The sequence below is a fragment of the Odocoileus virginianus genome, chromosome 10 (assembly GCF_023699985.2).
Source record: "Odocoileus virginianus isolate 20LAN1187 ecotype Illinois chromosome 10, Ovbor_1.2, whole genome shotgun sequence".
Taxonomy (NCBI): domain Eukaryota; kingdom Metazoa; phylum Chordata; class Mammalia; order Artiodactyla; family Cervidae; genus Odocoileus; species Odocoileus virginianus.
In genome coordinates, this window is record NC_069683.1 from 28,283,172 (window position 1) to 28,299,086 (window position 15,915).

The 15,915-nt window shown below is 42.3% G+C and overlaps 1 protein-coding gene and 1 non-coding gene across 3 annotated transcripts in view; both read left to right on the top strand.

Annotated features, from left to right (window-relative positions):
- The first annotated feature begins 680 nt into the window (after positions 1-680).
- P4HA3 (prolyl 4-hydroxylase subunit alpha 3) overlaps positions 681-15,915 on the top strand; it is a 42,419-nt gene continuing 27,184 nt past the window's right edge. For both annotated transcript variants that reach the window (XR_002311301.2, XM_020879854.2), the window contains exons 1-4: positions 681-940; positions 9,258-9,400; positions 10,432-10,655; positions 15,636-15,785. Coding sequence is in view for 1 of the 2 variants with exons in the window: in XM_020879854.2 (XP_020735513.1) it covers positions 741-940; positions 9,258-9,400; positions 10,432-10,655; positions 15,636-15,785 (717 nt within the window). In the remaining variant the exon portion in view is untranslated. The remainder of the gene's footprint in view (positions 941-9,257; positions 9,401-10,431; positions 10,656-15,635; positions 15,786-15,915) is intronic.
- On the top strand, positions 14,478-14,549 carry TRNAC-ACA (transfer RNA cysteine (anticodon ACA)). Its single transcript has one exon. It is a non-coding gene; the product is annotated as a tRNA-Cys (tRNA).

The following is a 15,915-nucleotide window of genomic DNA, read 5'->3' on the forward strand; positions in this document are numbered from 1 at the left end:
AAGCACCTTCTCCAGGAAAGCCCATCCTTCCCCTGCAGTAGAACAGGTGCTAAATATTTGTTAAATGAATGAATGAGTGAATCAACATTGCCTGGGAAAGAGGGGGAAAGGGTAAGTAGTAGGATTAACAATACTTTTGTTTGCTTAAATGACCATGGGTATGTCGTTCAGAGCAATGACCCAGGACCCCAGAAGTTTTGGTTGTAAAAGTCCTAGATTTGTCACGCACTGACCCTAATGGCCTTCACCCTCTTTACCTCCAGTCAAGATTCTACTCATCCTTGGAGATAGTTCAGACGTCAGGTCCTGTTTTCCTCCCCCTGGTCTGTCACAGCTCTTTATTCACACCGCTGTTACCATACCACAACGCTTACTCTCTTCATTTGTCCATCAGAATCCAGGGATGTTTCTGTATTTCCACCCCTTGATCCAGGGAGTAAATATTTTTGAATGACGTGGTACAGCAATAGACTGATGAATTCATCCCTCACCACACCCGTTGCCTTAATTTCCCCAAATGTGAAATAGGTACAGTGGAAATGCTTCCCCAGGGGTGTGACTGGGGGAGGGCGGGGGACACTGAGGCTGCAGGCCGCCCGCATGCTGTCCGAGGGGCAGGAAGATGGGGGGTGGAGAGCGAGAGGAGGGGTTAGCGAGGAGTCGGGGGCGGGGCCCAGGGGCGGAGCGGCGAGAGCAGGGCCAGGCGCGACGCTCGGAGAGGACGCGCGCGAGCGCCGGCGATGGGCCCCGCGGCGCGGCTGGCAGCGCTGTTGGCGGTGCTGGCGCTACGGGCCGGGGACCCGGCCGAGGTGGCGGCGCGCGGGGACACGTTCTCGGCGCTGACCAGTGTGGCGCGCGCCCTGGCGCCCGAGCGCCGGCTGCTGGGACTGCTGCGGCGCTACCTGCGCGGGGAGGAGGCGCGGCTGCGGGACCTGACCAGGTGAGGGCACCGGGGGGCGGGGTGCGAGCCGGAGAGACTGAGTCTCGGAGGACGGACGAGGCCGAGACTTTGTGCCGCAGGGTCGGGGGTAACTCAGCGTCGTGGTCAGCCTGCTGGGACTTCGGACGCGGTGTCCAACCCGCAGACCAAGGTACCGTGGCCCAGTGTGACTCCCCAGAGCCATCCTCATCCTGAGGGGCTCCCCGAGACACCGTGTCGCCCTGCGTAGGACTTCAGACTCCGCTGTGGGAACGTGCGGTGGAGCGACTGTGGGGCGGAGTAGAGCTCCGTAAGGTACTGCGTCAAGCTGTGTGGGCCCCCAGGTTCGCTGTTAACAGAGACACAGCGACTCTGGGAGAGTGAAACGGAGACAGTACGGTGACACTGTAGCCACACGTGTGTTGGCCATGTGACCCAGGGAACTGATGTTTAGTGTGGGGAGACATCCTGTGACTGTGTATGAGATTTACATATTGTGACTGGGTGGGTACAACCCTATGGATATCTTGCAGAGTAATTGTCCAGGTCTCTATAGTAATAATGCTTCAGGTTTATCAATTCATTCAACATAGATGTTTGAGTGTCTACTGTGAACCAAGCACTGTTCCAGGCACTGGAGAGAGAATGGTGAACAAGACCCTACCCTGCCCTCTAAGAACTTGGAGTCTGTAATATCATGATTGTTAATCTGAGATGTCTTCTCTTTACACACACATAAGAACTCTAAATACTATCACTGAGATGTACATATGTATGAAAGTATTTGACAGCAGGAAAACCAAACCACTGGGCAAAACCATACTTGATGCTTGGGGATGCTGAGTGTAGCACACACTAATAGATGCTCAGCCAATATTGTTTTGCTATACAATCAATGAGAAAAACATCTACTTCCGCTTTATTGACTATGCCAAAGCCTTTGACTGTGTGGATCACAGAAAACTGTGGAAGTCTTAAAAAGATGGGAATACCAGACCACCTAACCTGCCTCCTGAGAAATCTGTATGCAGGTCAAGTTAGAACTGGACATGAAACAACAGACTGGTTCCAAATCGGGAAAGGAGTACATCAAGGCTGTATATTGTCACTCTGCTTGTTTAACTTATATGCAGAGTACATTATGAGAAATGCTGGACTGGATGAAGCAAAAGCTAAAATCAAGATTTCTGGGAGAAATATCAATATGCAGATGACACCACCCTTGTAGTAGAAAGCAAAGAAAAACTAACAAGCCTCTTGATGAAAGTGAAAGAGGAGAGTGAAAAAGTTGGCTTAAAACTCAACATTCAGAAAACTAAGATCATGGCATCCAGTCCCATCACCTCATGGCAAATAGATGGGGAAACAATGGAAACAGTGACAGACTTTATTTTGGGGGGCTCCAAAATAACTGCAGATGGTGATTGCAGCCATGAAATTATAAAATGCTTGCTCCTTGGAAGAAAAGTTATGACCAACCTAGACAGCATATTAAAAACAGAAACATTACTTTCCCAACAAAGGTCCATCTAGTGAAAGCTGTGGTTTTTCCAGTAGTCATGTATAGATGTGAGAGTTGGACTATAAAGAAAGTTGAGTGCCGAAGAATTGATACTTTTGAACTGTGGTGTTGGGGAAGACTCTTGAGAGTCCCTTGGACTGCAAGGAGATCCAACCAGTCCATCCTAAAGGAAATCAGTCCTGAATATTCATTGGAAGGACTGATGCTGAAGCTGAAACTTCAGTCACTTGGCCACGTGATGCAAAGAACTAACTCATTTGAAAAGACCCTGATGCTGGGAAAGATTGAAGGCAGGAGGAGAAGGGGATGACAGGATGAGATGGTTGGATGGCATCACCGACTCAATGGACATGAGTTTGAGTAGGCTCCGGGAGTTGGTGATGGACAGGGAGGCCTGGCGTGCTGCAGTCCATGGGGTCACAAAGAGTCGGACATGACTGAGAAACTGAACTGAAACTGAAAATACAATCAACAAACTCTACTTTAAGACTTGGAACACTGAGGCACTGTAATCATGTATTGACTCTCTCAAACAATGAAAGATGAATGAGTGGATATAACACCATGGTATGAATATGTGCTGCGCACCTTCTCTTGGGACACTGAGAAACTCACAAAGTGAGAAACGGGTGTAACCACATAGTTACTTGAATATTTAATGCTGTATTTATATCCTGTGACCCTCAACTGAGCTGGGACAACAGAGGGGGTTATCTGTTGTCTCACAGTGTACTGCTTATAAAACTGTGAGTGAGTGTACGTCTCACAGTGTACTGCTTATAAAACTGTGAGTGAGTGTACGTGGTAGTAATACTGTTTTCAGGGCATATGGAAGAAGGTGTGAGGGCCACTATGGCTATGTGGGAGAGCCCATGTAGAAGAGAGTCAGTGAGCGTGAGGAAGTATGTGTGAGAGATCTTGTTTGTTACTCAGTGGTAACTGAATGATGATGTAATTTGGTACATGCTTTTAAGTATGTAGCTTGTATATAAGCAGTTGTATGCCTGTTTAAATTTACTCTTAGTTTGATCTCGCAAGCTAAGATCCCACAAGGTGCATGGTGTGGGCAAAAATAGCATGATCACACACACACACTATATAATGCATATAAGTGTGTATTAATTATTATAATCTGCTGTACTCAGTTGTAGTTGCGTCCGACTCTTTGTGGTCCATGGACTGTAGCCCGCCAGGCTCCTCTGCCTATGGAATTTTCCAGGCAGGAATACTGGATTGGGGTGCCATTTCCTACTCCAGGGGATCTTCCCAATTCGGGGATCTTCCCAATTCAGGGATCAAACTCAAGTCTCCTTTGTCTCCCAAATTAGCAGGCGGATTCTTTACCACTAGCGCCACCTCGGAAGCCCAATTATAACAATAAATGATGATAATTTTAATAATTCTTGTCACTTTTTGGAGTAGCATAGTTGCCTAGTATTCTGTGGGCCCATATTTACAGAGTAAAATGATTTAATTTGTGGAATCCCTGATGGTCTAGTGGTTAGGGCTCTGTACTTCTGCTGCTTGGGGCCGGGATTCAATTCCTGATAGGGAGAACCAAGCCCCTGCAAGCCACATGGTGTGACCAAAAAAAAAAATTTCATTTTATTCTTAATCCATATTCATTGGAGTCCAAGTTCATTGGTGGAAAGAGAACAGACTTTTTCCTTTGATTTGAGACACCATCATGCTCCCTGCTACCCGTGTGCTTGTTCTCATAACTACTTATTTCTCTTATTTGGGTGGCTCAGATTGAGATGAGGGTCAGAATCCTGATGCTAGGCTTAGTAGGGAACAGAGTCAGAAGAGCGAGCTCATGATGTTTATCAGAGTGGCTGGCTAGAAATCCCCCCTCCCACCTGCACGCCAGTCTCCTTTACTGTCTTCTCACCATTGTAATTGTCACAGACTTGTCACAGTGGGAGGTCTTGCACAAACCTTATCTCATTTGATTCTCTCTCACACACAGTGTTTTGAAATAGGTTTGTATTACTCTTTTAAGCAAATGAGAAATCATTTTAAAGTATGAAAACTACAATTTAAGTACCTTAATCCAAGATTATAAAATCTAGTAAGTAGCAAGGACTTCCCTGGTGGCTCAGTGGTAAAGAATCCATCTGCAATGCTGGAGACACCAGTTCGACTCCTGGGTTGGGAAGATCCCCTGGGGCAGGAAGTGGCAACCCACTCCAGTATTCTTGCCTGAGAAATCCCATGGTCAGAGAAACCTGGCAGGCTCCAGTCTGTATGGTCACAAAGAGTCAGACATGATTTAGTGACTAATCAACAGCAAAAAGTAAGTAGCAAAGCTAGGACTAGGACATAGTTCCTTTGACTGTTTCTTTCTCTCACGCTATAATGTCCCTACTGTTTGCTTTGTATGATATGCCAGGACGCTGACCAAGCCCCATAGCTGTTGAGGTTTAATGGACAGCTGGAGTACACAGTGGTTAAGAGTCTGGATTCAGGAATGTAATGTTTGTTAGAATGCTTGGCTCTGACCTTGGGCGAGCTCCTTTACCTCTTTAAGTATTAGTCTCCTAATCTGTAAAATGATGATAAAAATAGTACCTACCTACCAATATGGGTTGTTGGAAGCATTAACTACCATGTAAAGGAAAGTAGTAATTGCTCTGCAAATGTTAGTTCTTTGTGATTGTTGTTTAAGACTTGCTAGTGAAGCTAGACACAACTTTTGGCTCTACACAGAAGCTAGGATTATGAGAGCCCAGATAATAAAAAAGAATCAGAAAAATTCTAGAGTCTCTTCCCATATGACTTATGAGCATTTAATTTCAGAAAGCTTAGTTTGATAACTTAGAGACTGTTTGTTCTCTAGTCACTGCTCTAAAACCTGGTGAAATGTTTGCTTTTAAAACAAGAATTCTGGCAGTTCCTGCTCATTTTCCTATATTCACAATCTGGTGATCTAATGTAACTTGAGATGTTATTTCTAAGGGGCCTAAGTTGATATTCTTTGAATTTCTAAAGTTAGAAATTAAATATTTTTTGATGTTGAAACTACCCCTACCCCAAATTGATGAATAAAATTTATACTAGTTACAATATATATAGCTATGTACTAATATAGTATTATGTATACTTGTCATATAATATTTAGATAGTTAACCCCTAGCTTCTTTTGTTGTTGCAGTTTTTAAAAAGTACCAAGATTTAGAAAGTAGTATCATCAGCAATGACTTCTGTGCTAGGAATTAAGCATTCAGAATGTCTCAGAAGAACTGAGACAAAGCCATTTCTGAATTCCAAAGGAAAAACATGTTGAATTAAAACAGCCCATATATTGTGGTTGGGTAACCTGTCCCAAACTATGTTTAATGCAGAGATTGGGTTGCAGCTTTTATGTGCAGATTCTTGAAGGAAAGGATCTGATTTTCCACTCTCCGCAGCATTTGTTAAAGCAAAAAAGCTGTTTAGGAAACCCTGAGGTTTGAATTCAGCATCCAGTAACTCGGTCTCTGAAAACCAGCTATTGGCTCAGAGGCTGGGCATAGGGCCAACGTTTGGATTCCAAACCAGCCTCAGATATCAGTTGATAGGTTTTTTCTTTTTTCTTTGTGTGACAGAAAGATGACATACATGAACACTGAATTGAATTAAGTTCTTCAGTAGAGATTAAACCTCTGTCCTAAATAAATTGACGCCATAATACAAAGTGGGATGTGAGGAGAACAAGGATGGTGCCTTTGATCTTCACCCCTCCGTCATGCTTCCTTTGTGCCTCAGTTTCCTCTGAGGCTTGTTATATTGGGATGGCCAAAAAGTTCATTTAGGTTTTTCAGTCAAGATGTTATTTTTTGGCCAACCCAATACAGTAGATCTCAGGCACCAGATGAGGAGTTTGTTTATTCGGTTGTGGAAAAGGTGATGGAAAGAAAGAATAGAATGGTTGTGCTGAAAGCATCCATGGAGATCTTCTAGACTAGACCAGGTCTACCGTCTTATAGGAGAGGAAACTGAGGGATAGCTAGAGGCTGGCTCAGGATACCTCTCACGTCTCCTCCTAGCTCCTCTCCATGCAACTGTCTTGTAAAATTCCTGCCGCTCAGCCTCAGTTGTCCTTGGACACTTACCCTTCAGTCTGAACTCAAGCCCGAGTCTCTGCTTGTATTTTTGTCTAGCAGTGGAATATCTTTCACTAAGTAGTTCCATATGGAGCCGAAGCAGAAAATAATGGGTATTAAAAAAAAAAGTCCCACACCCTGGAGGCTGGTTTAGTTTTAAAACCCTTGAGTAGGTTTAATTTAAAAAACCCCCTGTCTTAGGGATCAGAGATATCCTGGGACTTAACAGGCTTCCTATTTCCTCCCTGGGGCACCCAGGAGCAGACTGTTTTTCTTAGTTTATGCTTGAATTGAATATTTGGCTCACTAGAAGCATCTCTACCCAAAGCAACTATTCTGTTTCAGGCTGTGTTTATAGTTGAGGCCCCACCCTTGAGAAATCCTTAAGTCAGACTGTTTCAAGTGATTGAAATCCTGCACCTTACCCCCACCCCACCACTCCCTCTATTCCTCACTTCCATCCCTTTCCGCTCACTGAAGTCCTCCACTGTGGCCAGAAAAGTCTTCTATTCTCATATGCTCTTCATACATTCACTTTGCACCACACACACTTTTTCTTTTATTTCAATTGTTATTGTATTGTTTTTGAAAATAATTTTTAAAACAAAGGGAAAAAGTGTTAGAGGGCAGGACTAGAACTCTTAAGTCTGCCTTACTGTAACTAATAAATTTCAATAATATAAATCCCAGTAGGGAATTAGAAATGGGATAGCCATAGTATGCCAGGAAAGTGAACAGTTACATCTTAATTGTATGAACACTCTTATAGGACATTGAGGAGGAGAGAAATTAATGAAAAAGATGATCACTTCTGGCCCCTACATTTCTGCACCTTTACTGCAAATGTTGGCAAACCAGAAAGATTGGAAGTGTGCTGAATAACCCACCTTTTCATTCCCCATTTCAAGCTTCACCAGTTTCTGTATGATTTGCTTCCTAAATATCTCTCTTGAAACCATTCCATTCTCTGCCCCCACTGTCACTGTTTCGGTTCAGACTGTCCTGTCTTTTGCTTACAGCTTTGAAATGGCCTCCTAACTGGGCTTTCTGCTCTGGTTACTTCCACTTCTAACCCCTCCTCTTCACCCTCTCACAGATTTATATATGTAACATATCATAGTCCATCCCACTGTCACTTAAAATTTTGCTACTCCTAATTGCACACAGGGTAGAACCCAGATTTCTCAGCAAGGTCTATGAGTTACTCCTTGCTTCTCCAGTCTAGTCTCCCCATCCTCCTAATACATTGCATGCTCCAGCAATACTCAGTGGTTTGTAATTTCCCTGCTGCTTCTCTCTGTAGTTTTACACATGTTGAACTGTCTGTGCCTTCCTGGAGGGAGACCTTCTTCTCATTATTTGCTTTTACCCATCAGGTCTCAGTTTATTATCTCCTCTGTGATACCTACTGTGATCTGCTCTGGCAGATGTGTGTACTTTCCTCTAAGCTTTGTTCTTCAATCTGGGGTTGCATCTGTAATGTAATTGTTTGTGATCTCAAATGTTTTGAGATCAAGGTTATTGACTTATTCAAAATTTTGTACCTAGCTCACAAAGAACATATTTCATTCATTCTTTCATAGAAATATATGTTGAACTTAGGAAAAGGGTGATAAGAGGAAATTCCCCTATGGTCCAGTGGTTAACACTTGGTAGTACTTTCACTGATGTGGCCCAGGTTCAGTTTCTGGTTGGGGAACTAAGATCCCACACACTGCATGATGTGGCAAAAAAAAAAAAAAAATGATGAGAAATCAGCTATTTTCTTGTTCATGAAATTCTTGATCATTGGACCCTGTCTTGCCTTTTTATCCCTGGCTTCCAGCATAGAGTTTGACTTCTAGCAAGTGACTTACTGAATGATTAAATATATGTCAAGCCTCTGCGCCTTTGGATACATTGGTCCCTGGTGGCTCAAAAAACCCACTCTCCTCCCTTCTTTGTTCTGATTCCATGGGAAACAATATGGCAAAATCAGTCAAGAACCCCAACTTCAGAGTCAGACAGGCTTCAGTTCATTCCTGGCTTTGTTGTTTACCAACAGCATAGCCGTGTTTCAGTTTCCTCTTCTGTAAAATGTGCGTGATAATATCTATTCTGAGCATTTGGAGAAGGGGGAATTAAATGAGACAATATGTTTAAAACACTTAACAGGATGCTTAGTCCATGGTAAGGGCTCATTAAGTAGTAGCTATCAGTATTTTAACCAGTCCTTCCAAACTCAGATTAGGTGCCGTATCCTCTGTACAGTCCTCCCTTACACCTTCTAACTCCCACCTGGGTCAGTTGCCCTGCTTACAGATTGCCAGGCCATTTCATAGCATTATATGCTCTCTTCTCTCATAGCACATACCACAGTTATTGTAATTAATTCAACAATGTTTTTTAAGCTTCTATCAGATTCTAAGTTTTGATTATAGAATAATGAGAGAAAAAAAGATTTTCTTATTTGTAACCTCCTGAGAGCTCCACCCTCTCTTGCCTTTGGGTCTCGAGCATCTCGCATGATGCCTGACATATAGTGATTGAGCAGTGGAGACTGACTTGAATGAACAAATGAGTGGACCTATTTTTGTTGTGTTGGTCGTTTTCATCCTCTTTGTTCATGTTGCTCAGAATGTAACATGAGTCTCAAGGGGTTCAGCATTTCATTTTTAGCTACTCTAAATGTGCCTTCACCTGGTAGAGCGGTTGTATCAGTGGGTGAGGTCATTCTACTCCTCTCTTTCAGATTCTATCACAAGGTGCTATCTTTACATGAAGATGCAGCAACCCCTGTGTCTAACCCTCTGCTTGCATTTACTCTCATCAAACGCCTACAGTCTGACTGGAAGAATGTGGTACATAGTCTGGAGGCCAGTGAGAACATCCGAGGTAATGAGGAGGAGGGCTGGAGGGTAAGAGAAGATTCTATCTCCTGACTCAGTAGAAAGGAGAGAGATTCTGATGGGATGTGATGAAGGATAATGAAGTGATCTCCTTAGCTCTGTTATAGAGAACTAGGTTCTTTTGTTAATATGTTTATGCAATTATAATTAGAAAGCAATTTTGTATCCATTATCTCATTTTTTAAAATACTTTTTTGGCTATACCACATGGCATATAGGATCTTAGTTCCCTAACTAGGGAGTGAACCCGTGTCCTCTGCAGTGGAAGCACGGAGTCCTAACTGCTAGACTGCCAGCAAGGTGCCTCCATTATCTCATTTGATCTTCACACCAATCCTGTGAAGAACTATAGGTTATATCATCCCATTTACATATGTGTAAAAGTGATGTTTATTACTATTAATAATTTAATTAATTTAAATTATTAATTCTATTAATCTCTGTTTTATTAAGTTGCCACTACAGTTCTGTAGTAAGATCACTTTCCTAATTTACTCTACTTTGTACTTGAAAGGCTTCCCTTGGGGCTCAACTAGTAAAGAATCTGCCTGCAGTACTGGAGACCTGGGTTCAATCCCTGGGTTGGGAAGATCCACTGGAGAAGGGAAAGGCTAACCCACTCCAGTATTCTGGCCTGGAGAATTCTATGGACTGTATAGTCCATGGGGTCGCAAAGAGTCGGACACGACTGAGCGACTTTCATTTTCATAATTGAAGAATTTTGTTGACTTTGGGGAAGTTAAGAAGAAGAAAAGTTTTCCCCTCAAAAGGCAAGACTCCCGGAGACAGACAGAATGGAACAACAAGATAAAGATGCTTAGTTTTTACTCTGAAATGTTTATTCCCCATTCAGAAGATTTATTACCCTGGGGACAAAATCAGATAAAACATTATCTTTGCTCATGAAAATATTATGAGCTTAGTGATTATAGTAATTAAGGTGATGATGCCTCACTGTATCAAATGCTCACCGCCTGTTTTTTGAGTGATGGATTGATGCTTTCATGACTTCCACAGCTCTCAAGGATGGTTATGAGAGGGTGGAGCAGGACCTGCCAGCCTTTGAGGACCTCGAGGGAGCAGCAAGGGCCCTGATGCGGCTGCAGGACGTGTACATGCTCAATGTGAAGGGACTTGCCCGAGGCGTCTTCCAGAGAGTCACAGGATCTGCTGTCACGGACTTGTACAGTCCCAGGCGACTTTTCTCCCTCACCGGGGATGACTGCTTCCAGGTTGGCAAGGTAATGGTATTCAGAGGGAGGGCAGATTGCTCAGCTCTGTTTCTAGGGGATAAAACCACTATACTCTGATTGCTGTTATTAATACATATTTCTAATCCTGCCAGCAAAATTGGAAATCGGGCATTATTCTCCATTTTCAGATGAGATGAAGAAACTGAGGTTCAGAGAGGGTAAATGACTTGGCCAAGGTTACAGAAGTTTAAGTAGAACTAAATTTTGAACCTGTGTCTTTTAACTCTGAATCCCATGCTGTCTCCATAATAGCTAGGGTAATCACATACTTAAGACACTCTTGAGAGTGAAGGAAGTGTTATTAGCCAGGCTGAGAGACATAAAGTGGGACTCTCTTGGGCAAAATGGCCCTTTGGTCACCATAACCACAGCATTCCAGTAGATAGACAGCCACGTGGGAAGGAGAAGCAAGGTCAAAGGATGGGGGAAAGGAAAGGAAATGGTGATGTGAAGGGAAGAGCACAGAAACTCAGCCTCCTGGGACTTTGTGAAATCCCTTGCAACATTTCATTGCCACTTAGAGATACTAAACTAAAGTAGTGTCAAAAAAACAAACCATTTGGGAATTCCCTGGTAATCCAGTGGTTAGGACTTCATGCTTCCACTGCAAAGGGCATGAATTCAATCCCTGGTCAGGGAAGTAAGATCCCACAAGCCAAGTGATGCAGCCAGAACTAACCCCACATTGCTATAAAATTGTTTGAGAAAATAAGACTTTAGGAACCTTCCAGATGAGATGTTTAACTGATCTTTGTTGAGAAGTTCTGAGTACACTTGAGGTTATTTTACAATATATTCTTTGTTAGCCTTTGCCCAGAAGTAATGGAGTAAATCCTTTCTAATTTTGAAGATGCATACTGCAGGAAAGTGAATTTTTCCCAGCCCCTGCAGTATTCGTTAGCCAATCTGAGAGTGGGCCTCATGTGTCCTAAATCCAAGTTTTGAGGATACATCCTCCAAATTAACAGAGTGGGTTTCCCTAAGCCTAAGCCCCATGTATAACTTTTCCTTTTCTGAGATCCTAATATAATCAAGCTCAATCATCATGTTCATGGCTAATTTAAAATGAAGTCAGTTAAAACAGTTCCATATATGGTACCAATATTTGCTTCCTTAGTGAGGCTTTTCTGAGACTAAAACCATATGTTGAAAATTCAGTTAAGTCATTTCCTGAAAATCTCACTGACGTCATCATTTCTGTATTTATTTACTTATTTTGAAAGATAAAACATTTCAAATATAAGAAAAGTACACATAAAATAAGCAATTTTATCTATAATTGAGATGAAATATATCTTCAAATTTTGGTGTATTTGTTTCAGATTTTTTTTTCCAGATTTTTAAAAAATAATGTGCCAAACACCCACTCCTTTTCCTTATCACCACCCCCACCCTTGCTATTCTCCCCTTGCCCACGTACCAAGCGACCACTGTCCTAAACCAAATAGTAAGTGCTCTTGAGTTACTTTAGTACCTTGTATCTGTGACATTTTATCCATGTTGCTGCATTTATCAGTTCAGTTCAGTCACTGAGTCGTGTCCGACTCTTTGCAACGCCATGGACTGTAGCATGCCATGGACTGCAGCATTTATCAGTAGTTCATTCCTTTCTATTGCTGAATAGTATTCTGTTGTTTGAATATACCACAAACTGTTTATCAATCTCATGTTAATGGATTCTTAGATTTGTTTACAGCATTAGCTGGAATAACCCTGCTGCTTTATTGATGTGTCTTTTTGTGGACATTTGTGTTCATTTCTCTTGGTTAAATACCTGGGTTGAAGAATAAACATAATTATTAGCATGTAGGTAAGTCTGTTTTATCTACATGCCCTCAATTCCCCCCTCTATTGATTATTTTACTTTTCTTCTGAAATGCTTTATTGTCTAGTTCTTATGTTCCACTGATGTGTCAGTTGACTGTTGCTCATGGTCTGTTATTTCCTGACATAGTTTATCGTGTTTGATTGTGAGCCTATTTTTAGCAGGATTCCTCCCCCACCGCCAAAAAGAGTCTTTTTGCCCAGAATTGTGGGAATATCCCTTCATAGAGTTTTGGGTTTTCTTCTTTCAGGTACTCTGTGGTATTTCTAGCCTTAGAGTCCTTTCTTTTTCCCCCTCTACATTACATCTGCACGACTTATTTACTTTATAACTGGAAATTAATACCCTTTGACCCCCATCATCCATTTCACCAACCCCCTACCCTGGCCTCTGGCAAGCAATCTGGTTCCTATATTTGTGGGCTGGGGGTTTTTGTTTCTGCTTTTTTTTTAAGATTCCATATCTAAGTGAAATCATATGGTATTTGTCTTTCGTTTAGCACAGTGCTTCAAGGTACATCCATGTTGTCACAAATGGCAAGATTTCATTCTTTTTAATGGTTGAATTATATGTGTGTGTGTGTGTCATTTTATTCATTCATTCATCTATTGATGGACACTTGGGTTGTTTCCATCATCTATTTCTCTGAATTGAAACCAGACAGAAACAAACCAACTTTCTTGTCTCCTTGTGGCAGTGGATAGATTTTTTTTTCTGGTCAATTCTTTCCCTTCAAGTATAGTTTTTCATGGGTTTCAGTTTTATGAGTGTGTCTTAAATCCAGTTTTTAAGTTTTTCGAGGTCTACAAAAGGCTCATGTACTGTCCTCCTGTGGGCGTTATAACCTCAGATTACTAAGTACGGAGGTTACTAGGACTAACATCCACCCCATCCCAGGCAGCTTCAGCATCTGCTCATCAGCTTGTTACTTGGATTTTCAGCTTCTCTTTTATTTTTGGTACTTGGATATTTCCCAATCTTTCTAGAAAATATGTGATTAAATACTTATTATATTTTATTCAAAATTTCTAAGTCTTTGTGGTTAAGGATGTATTCCAGTTGCCTGTCTGCCATGTTGCTAAGACTTAAAGTTCCTCATAGAAATCTTAATTAAATAAATTGTTAACTTAGCAGGAAAAGTTCAGTCATTTTTTTGTTATTCTTCAAATTAATCTTTTTAAAATAGGAAACTTAAGGACCAGAAAGATAACACAGCAGGCTAATGGCAGATGGGGGATAGGAATGGACTTGCTGTTTGGGCAGCAGAATTGCAGTATCTCCAGGTTCTGCTGTTTTTCTGCCTCTGGGGAATTATGCCTAAATTAGATCATTTTGCAAGAGGCCTTCCAAATCTGTGACTCTATAATTCCATGCTGTTTCCGACATCAATTTCCAGGAAATTCCACCTGCAGGTCTGGTCTTCTAGTTAACTGTAAGCTCTTAGGAGACAGGAGCTATGTCTAGTGCATGGGGCCATAGTTCCCTCTTTCTGACATTTAACGAGCTATGAGAGCTATTCACCGAGCTCTCATAGCATTCCAGTGTCCACCTTCATTAAGGTGGCTAATGCATTATATCATAGTTACTGGTTTACTTACGAGCCCCTTGGTTGATTGCAAGCTCTTCTAAGGGCAGGAACCTCCAGGTACATTATAAATACAGTAAATATTGAATAAATAAATGCATTTAATTCATTAGTCACATTGCTCTCAACAATATCTTCCTAAAAACATGACAGTCACATCTCTATTTTGTGAAGCCCATATAGCCTTTTTATGTTTATTCCCTGTTTCGCTTTGCCTTAGACTATAGTCACAATATACTACTTGAACACATTCTTGATTTTGGCTTCTGTTTCTACCATTCTTTCATCATAAAATGCCCTTCATCCCAGTCTCTGCTCATTGAAATTCTTTTCCTTGTCTAAGGAAGACTCAGATGGCATTTTTTTTCTTAATTTCTATATTTTTTATTGGAGTATAACGTCCCTGGTGGCTCAGATGGTAAAGCGTCTGCCTACAATGCGGGAGACCCAGGTTCGACCCCTGGGTTGGGAAGATCCTCTGGAGAAGGACATGGCAACCCACTCCAGTACTCTTGCCTGGAAGATCCCATGGACAGAGGATCGTGGTAGGCTACAGTCCGTGGAGTCACAAAGAGTCGGACACGACTGAATGACTTCACTTTATTGGAGTATAGTTGATTTACAGTATTGTGCTATCTTCTTCTGTTCAGCAAATGAATCAGTTATACATACATATACCCATTCTTCAGGTGGCACTTCTTCCATGAAGCTTGTAGAGATTCTCAAGTCTCCTCCTTTCTTTATGCCTCCACAGCATATCATACATATTTCTTTCAAGTAATTTTGCCATTCTGCTCAGTATTCTAATTACTTCAGTTCATATTTCTCACTTCCGATTTTTGGCTGTGCTGGGTCTTTGTTGCTGCACGTGGGCTCTCTCTAGTTGTGACGAGTGGGGGCTACTCTCTAGTTGTGGCGTGCAGACCCCTCATTGCAGTGGCCTCCCAGGTAGTGCAATGGTAAAGAATGTGCCTGCCAATACAGGAGATGCCAGAGACTCAGGTTCAATCCCTGGGTCAGGAAGATCCCCTGGAGTAGGAAATGGCAACCCTGGTATTCTTGCCTGGAAAATTCCATGGGCAGAGGAAACTGGTGGGCTACAGCCCATGGGGTCGCAAAGAATCTGTCACGATTGAGCACACACATACCCTTGTTGCAAATAATGGGCCCTAGAGCACGTGGGCTTCAGTAGTTGCAGCTTATGGGCTCCAGAGCATGGGCTTGGCAGTTGTGGCACATAGGCTCAGCTGCTCCTCGACATGTGGAGTCCTCCCAGACCAGGGACTGGGCCATGTCCCCTGCATTGGCAGGCTGGTTCTTAACCGCTGGACTACCAAGGAAGTACAATATAAATTTTTTAAATGCGAGAACACTTCAGTATTCTCCACACCTAGTTACATTGTCTTGTATATCATAGATATTTAGTATATTTAACTTAAATGAGTTAGAAAGCAAACTTGCCTTCTTGGGTTTCAAAGGCCCCTCACATTTTTGCATTGTTATTTCCTTTCTCTACCTGTGGACTAAACTTTAGTGATGGTACTTATGTTCCCTGCAGGTGGCCTATGACATGGGGGATTACTACCATGCCATTCCATGGCTGGAGGAGGCTGTCAGTCTCTTCCGAGGCTCTTATGGAGAATGGAAGACAGAGGATGAGGCAAGTCTTGAGGATGCCTTGGATCACTTGGCCTTCGCCTATTTCCAGGTAGGGGAGTAAGCAAGAGATGCACTCCTTTCATCACAGTAAGCATAATGCTTTATATCTGCTTTACCACTTTTTCAGCATTTTCATGTCTCTTAATTTATTTCATCTTCCCAACAGGACTAAATGTGTC